The 13,001-nt window shown below is 32.6% G+C and overlaps 1 protein-coding gene and 1 non-coding gene across 6 annotated transcripts; one reads left to right on the forward strand and one right to left on the reverse strand.

Annotated features, from left to right (window-relative positions):
• Positions 1 to 447: 447 nt before the first annotated feature.
• LOL1 (lsd one like 1) lies at positions 448 to 3,816 on the forward strand. Of its 5 annotated transcripts, none has more exons than XM_086460183.1 (6): positions 448 to 581; positions 1,156 to 1,310; positions 2,496 to 2,609; positions 2,735 to 2,848; positions 2,998 to 3,107; positions 3,408 to 3,816. In XM_086460183.1, the coding sequence occupies exons 2-6, from the start codon at positions 1,250 to 1,252 to the stop codon at positions 3,444 to 3,446; spliced, it is 438 nt and encodes a 145-aa protein (XP_086316309.1). In that variant the 5' UTR covers positions 448 to 581; positions 1,156 to 1,249; the 3' UTR covers positions 3,447 to 3,816. The 5 variants fall into 5 exon arrangements, with proteins under 5 accessions (XP_086316309.1, XP_086316311.1, XP_086316310.1 ...); XM_086460185.1 differs by lacking the exon at positions 448 to 581 and adding an exon at positions 594 to 684; XM_086460184.1 differs by lacking the exon at positions 448 to 581 and adding an exon at positions 605 to 680 and having other exon boundaries at positions 1,154 to 1,310.
• Positions 3,817 to 6,794: 2,978 nt separating this feature from the next.
• TRNAR-UCU (transfer RNA arginine (anticodon UCU)) lies at positions 6,795 to 6,867 on the reverse strand. Its single transcript has one exon. It is a non-coding gene; the product is annotated as a tRNA-Arg (tRNA).
• Between the last annotated feature and the right edge of the window lie 6,134 nt (positions 6,868 to 13,001).

The raw sequence follows: 13,001 nt of genomic DNA on the forward strand, positions 1-13,001 counted from the left end.
ATAGTCAGATAAAAAAAAAAAAAATGGCACCAATGAAACAGTGGATATAAAGCTCATTATTCTATATAAGTAAAAGATGTGCCACGTGTCACAAAAGAAACTGGTCCACATCGACGTGCAATTATTCATTGTTGCCGGTACACGGAAACACCGATAAAAGGACCACCAGCTAAGATTCGTCCTTGAATTTCATATTTTAGTGGACCCTCTATTATTATTTTTTTTTAATCTTTCGGATGGCTTTGATAGACATATGGCCCCAGCTACGTGGCCCACTCTGTACCGTTTATACCAAGTGAAAGAAGGTGCGGGTGGTTGAACGTGGTGGAACTCACGTGCATGCAAATGGATTACAATAAAAGCAAGATTGCGGGGATGGTGAGTGGGACCCACAACTATTTTTTCATTTTTAATTTCTATTTTTTTTTTTTTTTTAACAAACTTGATTTTGATGGAGTAATTCTACTAACAATCCAACATAAATAGAAGTGGAGGGATCACATCTCTCTCTCTCTCGGCACTACAGATGGCTTCACTCCACCACAGAATTGACTAAATTGCAAGTTAAGACAAGAGAAGAGGTAAAATATCTTCTTTAACACCACTTTTTCTAATTAAACATCTTTCTCTCTCTCTCTCTCTCTCTCTCTCTCTCTCTCAACTTCATCCACAACCTGAAAAGCTGTGAGTTTGCTCCACTTTATAAACTACTGCTCAGTTCATTGCTTATATATTATTTTGTGCCTTATGGGTATCTGAAATTCAGCTTACTTTATAATTCTAAATGCAAATTCTTTAATGGGTAAGTCTAATTTTGTTTTTTGTTTTTTTTGTGTGAATTTAATTACCCCTTTTATTTTGTGTGCTTGTTATCATAAATTTTGTAATAGATGTATGAGCAATTTGGTTTCTTATGCAATTTTGTTCTTCCTCATTTATATTCTTGTGCTTGTTAATGGAAATTATGTAATGGGTATGTGAGTTTTTGATGTTATGTAATTTTCTCCTAATTCTTTTTTTTTATTAAACTTATAATTGGAAAATTCTGTAACAGGTGTTGATTACTTCAGTTATTTGTAGTGTTCTTTCAAACCCCTTTGCCCTTCTTCCTCATCTCAGGAGTATTTTTTATTTTTATTTTTTTTGCTTTTGTAGTTTAGGTGAGAATGGGAGGGAAGGATCTGTTTTCCATTGTCTGAGGCTGCAAGCTTTGAAGAGCTTGGAGGAAAAATACCTCAGCAGATAAGCAATGCCTGTTCCTCTTGCCCCGTATCCGACGCCCCCAGTACCATATACGCATCCGCCGAGTGGTAATTCACCTCCATCTCCCTCTAATTTTAGCCTGATATCAATGATAGACCACCTTATTACATAATTCTTGAACATTTTCTTCTCTTTACATGCATTATTGGAATATATGGGGTAAGGCTTTGATGATCATGTAATTTATCTTTGAAGGACACAGCATTATTATCTTCCGATTATAAAAGCTGTTTTGCATTTGAGTGATTTAACTGCGGCGGAATTGCTAGGGGTTTTCGAGTAAACTGAACATTAGAGTCTATTAACATTTGCTCTCTTTCGTTCCACTCTTGATAGTATGAGTCTATGTCTGAGAATGCTAAACAACTATAGTTTCTTACCAAAGAAATGGGTTTAGGAAAATGTTGTATGATGGCTGGTATTTCTAAATTGGGCTTGGGATTCAAGAGGATAATTCACAAGTAAAGGGGTCTTTTCTATAGCATAGGGGCTCAACCCAAAGGAACGAGCTCCGGAGAAGAGGTTTCTTGCGGCTGAGAGAGTTGTAGAGGTTTGAGAGCTTGTAATCTTGATCATTGATAGTGGATTGATCTCCCTCTCCTCCATGGATGTAGGCAATTTGCAGAACCAAAAATCCTATGTTCTTTGTGTGATTGCTTTTCGTTTTATCTTTTGCTCTTATTATGCTTCCACACAACAAGAAAATTGTTAACGAACCAATTAGTCCAAAAGACAGATCTGTTGGAGAGAGGGAGAACTATGAATATTAGAGTCACGCGCTTAACTGGGGTATGACACACCCAAGAGTGGAGGAAAGCATACACTCAACACTTCCCCTCACCCATAAGGGTGGAATGAATCTGACCTATACGAACCTAATGCTTTGATACCATGTTAACCAACCAATTACTCCAAAAGACTGAACTGTTGGAGAGAGAGAGAACTATGAATATGAGAGGGTCACGAGGCTTAGCTGGGGTCTAACAGACCCGAGAGTGGAGAAAAATATACATCTGAACAAAAACATTCTGGAGATGTGGATGAGTTGTATGATTACTATATTTAATTTTTTCTTCTTCTTATCTGAATGGCTGCGTAGCTGTGAAAATTCTAAGGTTGGTCAGTAAACCAGGCTTCTTTGAAAATCCAATCTCTCTATAGCTTGGGTGTTGTGAGCGTGCACAATAGAGTTGTTATCCTAATCTAATTTATGCAAATCTGGGTCACCTCAGGTGCACAGAGTCAACTCGTGTGTTCTGGCTGTAGAAACCTTCTTGTCTATCCTGTTGGAGCAACCTCTGTTTGTTGTGCAGTTTGCAATGCAGTAACATCTGTGCCAACCCCTGGTGCGGTTGTTTCTACCCATTTCACTCTACATTAATTTGCATATGAAATCGATGGAGTTATCTGAAGGTTTTGACACTCTTTTTTTTTTTTCCTTCTCTTCTATGCTTTGTTGGATTTTTAATAGGCACTGAAATGGCTCAGCTGGTCTGTGGAGGCTGCCATACCTTATTGATGTACATTCGTGGAGCAACGAGCGTTCAATGTTCTTGTTGCCACACGGTCAATCTTGCCCTCGAAGGTATTGTACTATTTGTTTTTCTCCTTTTACTTCTAACAATTTCTATATCCATTTTATTGATAAATCTTACTATTATAACCGATCAATAAGAAATACCTGTAATTGCATAAATCCCAAAAAATGATACTAAGTTTAATAATATGTTGCAGCAAATCAGGTTGCACATGTCAATTGTGGGAATTGTAGGATGCTTTTGATGTACCAATATGGAGCTCGATCAGTGAAATGTGCAGTTTGCAATTTTTTGACATCAGTCGGGGTCAGTATACTTCTTTTGTTACAATCTATCTGCAGTATATGTTAATTACATCAATGTTTTATTTTATTGTTTTTTCATGCTTGCTATACATTCCCCGTGACATATGTTTAATAACTGAATGGGATTTTCAAACTGAGAAAATAATATTCAATAACAACAACTTTTGGTGCTCATTAAGCTCAGGTAATAAGCAACAATCTTCATATAGATGTTGGTGATACTTAGTTGACTAACAAAAACCAAAATCTTTCTTTGTTACCTTCACGCCATTTTTGATGCATGTGTTCTTGGATCGTGCAGGCTTCACCAAGCACTGCCGAACAGAAGTTCAATAATTGAAATTCCAGAAACAGTATTGTTGGTAAACTCAGACTTCTACTTGTTCAACTATTCTTATTAGTGTCTGAAGTATCTTGTTTTATCGACAGGGCAGAGAGCCTAACCTCTCGTTGAATGTATAGAGTTCTTGTTTTTTGAGTTCTTTTTTTGTTGAATAAGCAAGTTTTGGCAAGTTGGATGTGTGCGTATTATTCTATAAGAAGACTTCTAAGTTGTAAGTGCAGTTGGGAAACTTCAAAGAAGGACACTTTGGTTTTCTTTAATTTTTCAATATGTATCATGGCGAGTCCATGACATATATTTATTTCCTTGTATTTTCTGTCATTAAAATGTTGGACGTTGTGAACATTGATCATATGATTTTAAAGTATCTAAACGAACCAAGAAACCCACATCCCGAGGGAAGAGAGTAGAATTTAATATTCCATCTCAAGTGGCCAACATAGGTTTAACATGATCTATCTTATCAAGAACACACCTAAATGATAAAGCGAAAAGTTCAATAACCTTTGCAATCAAACGAAGGTGTTGTTTTCTACTTAAACCAAACATTTAATTCAAGACAGGACATACTGCATGGTTAATGGTTTAGATTTCTCACATGCATGAAAGTGATTGCAAGTTAATCTTGTTTTGTCTGCAATGTTTCCTCTCCACATGGGTATGTACTGATATTTTGAACTCGATCTGGATTATCTGAATTAGACAAAAGCATCCGTATCGAAAGATAAAGTAGAAACCTAAAGTCTCCCACAGAAAGAAAATATGAAAAGCTATCTTGTAAGGTTTAGGATAATTAAGATGTCAAAAACAAATATGAGTCAATTTCAATAATCTTGAGAAAACAAATTTACAAGAAAAATAATTTCTACCAAACAAATGCCAAGTAATGCGAAAAAGTGATTTCATCAGGAAATGATTGTCGACACCATTTAAAATTGCAACACTTCTTCAGCTCAGTTTGGGTTATCCTTTGTCTTACTTGAAACCACGATTAATTTAATAAAAGTGTTACGAGAAACCTTCTTTCTACCTTAGAAACAAATATCTACATCAAAATTCAGTCATTTGAACATTATCCATACATTGATGTTCTTCAAGCGTAAAAGATGAATGTTGCACATATCAAAAGATTGAAATCTTTTCAACCAATGTACATTTTTGGGCATGGCAAATCCAAGTTCTACGAACAAACAAGTTGCAAGTTTTGCGGTCTCAGCACAGAAAATTGAAACATTATTTTTATTAAGTGTAAAAATTTATTGATGAGAGGACAAGATGTCCTCAAAGAGAGAGACAGCAGAAAACGAAAGACCACCCTCTCCCCCATTAAACCAATATCTCACCTAAAGAGGATAACTCAAAAAATGGAGAAGAGCTGCATACTGGCCAGGAACACAAATGGCCCATCATAGCAACCCCTGACGAATTGTCCCATCATCTTATCCGACTTTTCATAAAAAAATCTGTCACACTTCATAACTGAATCTTCTAAATGGACTAAACCAACAGCTTTTCTGAACAATTAAAATGGTCAATCTTCAAATGGTTTAAAGAATATGGAACTCACCAAGAGTCTGGCCTGAGTTGTAAGATAAAAACTGAAGAGGAATAAAAAAGATGAAGGAAAACATCGAGAGGAGAACTGTTAACCAACCAACTACTACAAAAGACCGATTTATGGAGAACTATGAATATAAGAGGGTCATGGGGCTTAATTGGCTATGATACACCCGAGAAGGGAGGAAAATATACACTCAACAGTCCCCCTCACCCATAAAAGTGACATATATGAATCTAGTGCTCTGATAACATGTTAACTAACCAACTACTCCAAAAGACTGATCTATTGGAGAGAGGGAGAACTATGAATATAAGAGGGTTATGAGGCTTAGTTGGAGTATAACAGACCTGAGAGTGGAGGAAAATATACACTCAACACTCCAATCACCTATAAAGAGTGGAAAGATTTGAACCTGTGACATATATGAACCTAGCTCTCTGATATCATGTTAACCAATCACTTACTCCAAAAGATTAAATTAGTGATGAGGGGAAGAACTCTGAATATAAGGTCACATGGCTTAACTGGGATATGACACATCCGAGAATACTGGAGGAAAATATACACTTAAGAGAACCAATAAAGACAAAATATCTTAGATGAACAAATAAAGGTAAGAGGGTGTTGAGTCCTTATCAATAGCGTGAATTGTCCAAACATTGTTGAACAAATTTTTCTTAGAGTATGAATTAGAAGTTACTTTCCATTCCATAATGTTCTTTTCGATATGTGGGGACCTGCCTGTCTTGTGTTTAAAGATGGCTATTGTTATTTTATTATTTTCATGGATGATTTTTTCTGTTGAACATGCTTGTATCTCACGAAGATTTGCAGTGAGGTACCACATCTTACTAAAAAAATTCAAAAGATGAACTCACTCAATTTGATAAAAGAACAAACATGGTATGATACATCAAAAGTACATATTCATTAATAGAATGAAATGGAAAAACTGAAAAAATGGTTATTTACTTGAAATTACTTGAGAAGATAGAATGCTTATAGCCACCTAACATCAAAGCCATATGGCATTAGTGTCCTCAAGCTTATATTTAGAGGGAACCAGAAAAAAAAAATCCTCCTTGCCTAGTTAGCATGTTTGGGCAGGAGGAGTACTATAAAGATAAGTGACATATTAATTTATTTTTTACTGTTTCACTACTCTCTCTCTCTCTCTCTCTCTCTCTCTCTCTCTGTCTCAAATCCCCTCCCCCCTTCTCAATTAAATTAGGCGATTCGACTCCTTTTTTTTTTCTCTGTCTCTCACCCCCCTCCCCCACCCCTCTTTTCAATTAAATTAGGCAATTCGACAGACCCTATATGATTTACAACCAAGAAGATATAATTGAGGCGTAAATTCATCATAAAACCTAAGGGAATCATACCCAAATCATTTCTAAATTAAAGGGGAAAAAAATATCAAAATTTGTCTATGGTGCCCAATTTTTTGAGTCCACACACAAGAATAAATAAGAAAAACCCTAATTATCAAATTCAAGTAACAGTGATGCTAATTGTTTCAGAGACAAAAACTACATATAAAGAATCAATTTGATTTCAAAATGAATCAAAAGAAGGCGAGACAACTGAACTGTGGACTGGTTTTTGATCTTTGGATGAGGAGCAAAGCTTCAACCCCTGCCCTTGAAATCAGCGAGAGAGAGAGAGAGTGTGTGTGTTTTGGCGGTAAAGTTTTGTTTCCGTGAACATGTGCATAATATTTTTTTCGGCTTGATTTTGTTAAAATGCGTCATATTCATGAGAAGGAAAAAATTGTTGGACCACATACCCGGTGGGACTCGAACCCACAATCGCCTGATTAGAAGTCAGACGCCTTATCCATTAGGCCACGGGTACCTAGCTGAAAGCATTGAGCAGTTTATTTTATTTTTACTTTTAAATACTTTAAATTAATTTCTTTTGACTTGTTGGCGCACGCCCCCAACACTCCTTTCTCTCTCCTATCTATAGTGAAAAAAAGAAAATTTTCTGATCTAATCACCTTGTGACATTCAAAAACATGATATGATGCAATGGTGTTGTAGAGGACAAAATTATATGAAGTTTAAAAAATAGTTATTTTTCACCGTTGAATTTTATTTTTAAATTTGGATGTTCGGTAGCTATTGCTTTTCAACTTCTTGGATAAAGCTCGAAAAATAATAATTTTTTATTATTTTTAATATAAATATTTTCATGAAATCTAAAAGGTTATGTTGTTGGATTGTCAATGTGATAATCAATGTGGGCCCAATGACCATTTTTAAGATTCGAAATCTAAAAAAATAAATTTGTGGGCATCGAACAAGAGAGAGAAGCTTTCTCTATTGCTGATGCCATTCACACCACATGTTAAACGTTTGTTGGGCTGTCAGCAAACATGCCAGGAGATGTCAAGGGTGAGCATTAAAAACGACGTCATATTATCAGCACTCTTATTTAAAATATATTTCATAACAATTTTGTAGGACGCAAGCATTTAAACCCTGGAACTCCTTGAAATTAGTTTAAATTCTTGAAATAGATCTTCTTTATCAAAGTCTTATCCCAAAGATTTGGGTTGGCTAAACAAATCATATTATTCCATTTCACCTTGTCTATACTTCAAAGAAATGTATTCATCATTGAAATTGAGTTCATATCCATTTTCACTATCTTAATCTACATTATCTTAGGTATTTCTCGTCTTATAGAACATTCAACTTATTGTGTATTTCTTGACTATGACTTTAACGGGTTTTTGTTGAACATACCTAACTCATTATTTTCTTCTTTCACTATGTATTTGATAAGAAAACCTTTTCTCCATTCATTTCTGTCCAATCCTCATAAATTGTGACTCACCTTTAGAGAAATTGGATTATTATTATAAGTTACTTAGTAGTAGTGTTATACATGGAGAAGATGTGATCTCTTCTAATGATCTTCCAATAGAGAAGGGTTTTGAGCGAACAAGTTAGGGGGAATAAAAAGGAAAAAAGAAAAAGAAAAAGAAAGAAAGAAATATGTCTTCAATGATGATGGTGTGTTTTGTTAGAATACAATAAATCGTGTGGCCTATTAACTTCACGATTTGATGTTTTAATATTGAAAGGGATCCCGATATCGTTGGAATTAGAAAGTATTCTTTTAAGGTTAGTAAGAAACCTTGATAGATATAAATCTTACTAAAAGGAAAACTCTAGGCCTTTAATCTTCATCTACAAAAGAGGATCAACAATCCCAGAATGGTGAGTGGCAAACGAGGTGATATCCATCAATCACTAGAACCCTAGTCGATTCATATAAAGAAGAGGGAGAAGGTAAGTTTAGAACTAAAGGAATTAAACGATTGGGATTCGAGTACTTCGATAAACATGTGGATTGTAAAGACACACCTCCAACGATTCTTGAATCGATGATTTCATTATGGCATATGGTAAGTACCTTAACTTAATTATAATTTACATAAATAGTATTTTTGAGATATGTGATTGATTTTGGTCTTATTGGGAATTATTGTTAAAAAGTTATGTTAAAGATTTATATATTTAAAATCTTATATTTGGTATCAGAGTCTTAGGTTTCTTGAATCTCATATCTTGATTATAGACTATTCATGCATGATGGTTACCATGACTTAAAATTCTCTTTCCAATTTTTCTCTTTGATTGTGCTATATATATAACGATGATTGGGTTTTTAATTGAATTTCAATTTTAATACTAATCTAAGATTTTCATTTTTGAGTTCATAATATTGATCTCAAATTTTGGTTTTGGGTTCATAATATTGATCTCAGATTTTTTGTTTTTTGTTTTTTTTTTGTTCATAATGTTGATTAAAGATTTTCAATTTTGAATTCATAATTTTAATATCAGATTTTTCAGTTTTGGATTCATTATATTGATTAAAGATTTTCAATTTTAAATTCATAATATTGATATTATATTTTTGGTTTTTGGATTCATAATATTGATTAAAGATTTTTGATTTTGAGTTCATAACATTGATCTTAGATTTTGATTTTGGATCCATAATATTGATTTCAGATTTTCGATTTTTGGTTCATAATATTGATCTTAGATTTTCGGTTTTTTGATTTCATAATATTGCTTAAAGATTTTCGATTTTGAGTTCATAACATTGATCTTAGATTTCGATTTTGGGTTCATAGATAGATTTTGAATTCAAAATATTGATATCAAATTTTTTGGTTTTGGGTTCATAATATTGATCTCAAATGTTCGATTTTTAGGTGCATAATATTGATTAAAGATTTTCGATTTTGAATTCGTAATATAGATCTTAGACTTTTGATTTTTGAGTTCATACTATTAATTAAAGTTTTTCAATCTTGAATTCATAATACTGATGTTAGATTTTTTGGTTTTTGGGTTCAAAATATTGATCTTAGATTTTTGATTTTTTGATTCATAATATTGAGTTCATATACCCATGTTTTCAATTAACAATCTTCATATGTACCCATTGGGTTCAATGTAAGGGCAGGTAAATATAGGAAAGTTGATTTTGGATAGAAAAGCCTATATTTTTATAGGTTAGGATTAAGATCATTCTCAATATAGTGAAACTCTCTTATCTTCATCTGTAGATAGACTTAGGCAAACAACATAAATCTTTTGTTTTCTCAAGTGATTTCCGACGCATATACCACAAAATCTAAGAATTTGTACTCTCAAAATGCATTTGACATTCCCTTAAGAAACATACCTCAGAATTAATTTAGGAGCATCGATGGATGTTCCAAAAAAGAAGGTATTCCCAATGAAGGATGTCTCAAGATGATCAATCCATCAATTGAAACTCAATATCGGTCATAAACATGCCATCTTCCCATGAGAACAACACCATATGAACTTAAATGATTAATTAATGCTATATATAAACCTCACGACCAATGTATACAAAGTGCTAATATCCTATTTTGGCATTAATCCCTATTTCACTATAGTGGCCAAGTCATCTAGTCTTTTCTTCTCCATCAAATATGCCTATCAATTCATGACCATTGAACCAAGCCATGATCACAATCTTACCAATCACATAAATCTAGTTGGGACACTTTTGGGCTTTTTCATTGAGAGAGGGACTCTATAATACCCTGAAAAATAATGAAGTGTATAAATATAATATTATATATATATAAATGTATGTTTGGTAAAACATACTTGATAATTTATAGATATAAACTACCCCTTTCTGCACTTATAATCTTTTTTTCTTTGAGGGTAAAAATATAATTTCACATAGGGATAGTTTTGTCACTTTGAAAATATTATCATAAAATATATATATATATATATATATATATATATATTTTTTACATGAGTTTGATGAATCCTTAAATCTAGAAAATATATTTAATCGAAAAATATGAATTCCTTTATATTAGGGATGTAACCGTCATTTTTATTTGAGTAATTTGTATTTTTTGACACCTAAATGTCAAAATATTACTTTTAAAAAATATATAAGATTCTTAGAATATAATTTTACAAAACATATTAGATTTTCTAAATTTTAGGAGACAGAAGATTTTTGGACTATTTTGCTTTTCAAGTATTTTTTTTATAATTTTATTTATTTATTTTTATATGATTTATTTTGTAATAATATTATATTTTATCATGATAAATTATATAATAAAATTTTAAAAATAATATGATGATATTGATGGTCTATTGGTTAAAAATTGAGAAATTTAAAAAAAATTGTATTTTCGTCTTTTTACACGATGTCAAACGAGGAGGGTTTTTTCTAAAATTTTCAAAAGTGAAAGAGTACCTCAAAATATTCTTTATGAATTAAATTTTTTTTCTTTTGAACTATGTGAGAGAAAAATGAGGTGGTTAATTGATGTTTATAGCATAAATTTGAGAATTTTAAATTTGTAAAACTATTATACCACATGTCACTTTCTTACTACACATAACCCTATTTCTTTTTATCCAAAAGTAACATGTGTTTTAATATTATTAGTTGATTACATTGAACTTTAAGATGTTTTCATGTCGTTTAAAAAAATAATAATAATTGGCTATGATGAAATATGAAGTATTTTAATATAGGCAGGTGCAAACTATAGGATCAAGGCCATATCAATTTGTTATTGAATATTTATTTATTTATTTTTGAAGACAGAGGGGATGATGGAGAAGTTAAGAATTAACGTACTATAGTTCAGCCTATAAAATCATAAAAAATGGTCAATGAGCAAGTCATGTACAAAGTATATACATGCTTGCTAGAATTTTTTGTGGGTTTGAGACTTTGGTGCAAATTCACATGGATTTCACTCTTTTGACCTTCAATCACTCTCTTAATACTTATGTACTCACTAAGGAGTATATTTTCTTTGGTGTGGTCTTAAAGACAAGTCCATAGGTTGGAAATGTCCTTAATGGATCATCACATTTGGCATGAGAATTTATCCACTATGGGACTATTTTGTGCATTTAGAGTTATAACCTTGGATTTAGCAAGATGTCATGTTTTTGATTCACAACCCTTTGAAATAAAAAAAAGTGATGTATACAGTATGTGTATGCATGTAATATTGACAAAGGAACTTATTGAATGGACTTAGAAAAGAGAGATTGCTTCACAAATTGTTATGCATAAGCATAACAAGAGTAGAGATTAGAAAGTAAAATGAATACACAAGATTTACGTGGTTCGACAAATTGCCTACATCCACAAAGGAGAGGAAGAAAAAAATCCACTATTAATGAATGATATTACAAACTCTTTGTCCACAACTGCAAGGAACCGTACAAAACAAAAATAATAATAAAATCCTTTTGAAAAATACAATATATATACTCAAAAAATTCGATTCGGTAGCGATTCCCAATCGAACCCATTCCATATTGGGAAAGGTCACTTTTGATGTTGCTTTGCCTTTTGAAATCCAAACCCAATGGGAATACTAGACATTGTGCAAATACATTGTGAAGACTTATTCTCTCCTCCTTAAACTATTTACAAGAAGCTAAAAGGGGCTAAACTAAGAATTAAAACTTGTTATTAGAAACTATATGCTCTCTAAAAAGGTTATTATAAACTTAAAAGGGGAGATTACCTCACCTAAATGAGGGTTTACTCCCTACCTCTTTTTTGCCATTAAAAATAAGAAAGCAAATTACTACATTACAAAAAACGAAAAAGTACTTGAAATTAAATAATGAGAGGAGTTAGGAAGGAGAATTAGAGGGAATTATTACATAAAAATAAAAACTAAAATTTACATCTCACCTTGGTTTTCTCCCTCTTTTTCTTCTTGGTTTAGGCTTCTAGGATGTACAAGACAATACTTGGATACAATTTTTGGGCACTAGAAGGTTTCAAGAAGAAAAATTGACCAAATTTTGGGTTTTACAGTTGCTTCTCCCTTTTCCTTGGATATGTCATCTATTTATAGGCTCTAGGGAGACCCTTGAGGTATATGTGTTCATTTTTCTTAATTTCTAAATATTCTCAAGAATACTTCAATGAATGACTTCAAATACCCTCCATTAACTTGTCATTGATTGTTTTTGCACTTCTTTGAGTCTTACCAGTTATGATCATTAAAGGATAGAGGTTTCAAAGCACTTAAAATTCTAAAGAATCCTAATTGAGAGATAAATTAAAGTGTCTAAGTCCCTTTAATGTGGTTTGTTTCTAGAGAAACTAGTTGCAATGACATGTAATTTGGGATTGGAATTTTGGACTTTTATGATATTTGTACTAACAAGACCCCTAATAACTTGAGGGTAAGAGTGTAAAAGGTCTAGAGGTTTTAGAGAATTTTTTTGAATGGATAAAGGGTCAAGATTCTTTGATTCTAATGAATTTGCAAAGAATTATGCAGACAAGGCTTTGAATTAAAGATTAGAAGGATGAGATTAAAGGCCAATTTTCCTAATTGACTCTTAACAAATTGGAGACAAAAAGGTAATTGGCTTTTTGTGGAGACCAAATGAGATCATCGGTCAAAATTGATAGAA

The sequence above is a fragment of the Akebia trifoliata genome, chromosome 11, assembly GCF_017979445.1.
Source record: "Akebia trifoliata isolate Shusen 1 chromosome 11, ASM1797944v1, whole genome shotgun sequence".
Taxonomy (NCBI): Eukaryota; Viridiplantae; Streptophyta; class Magnoliopsida; order Ranunculales; family Lardizabalaceae; genus Akebia; species Akebia trifoliata.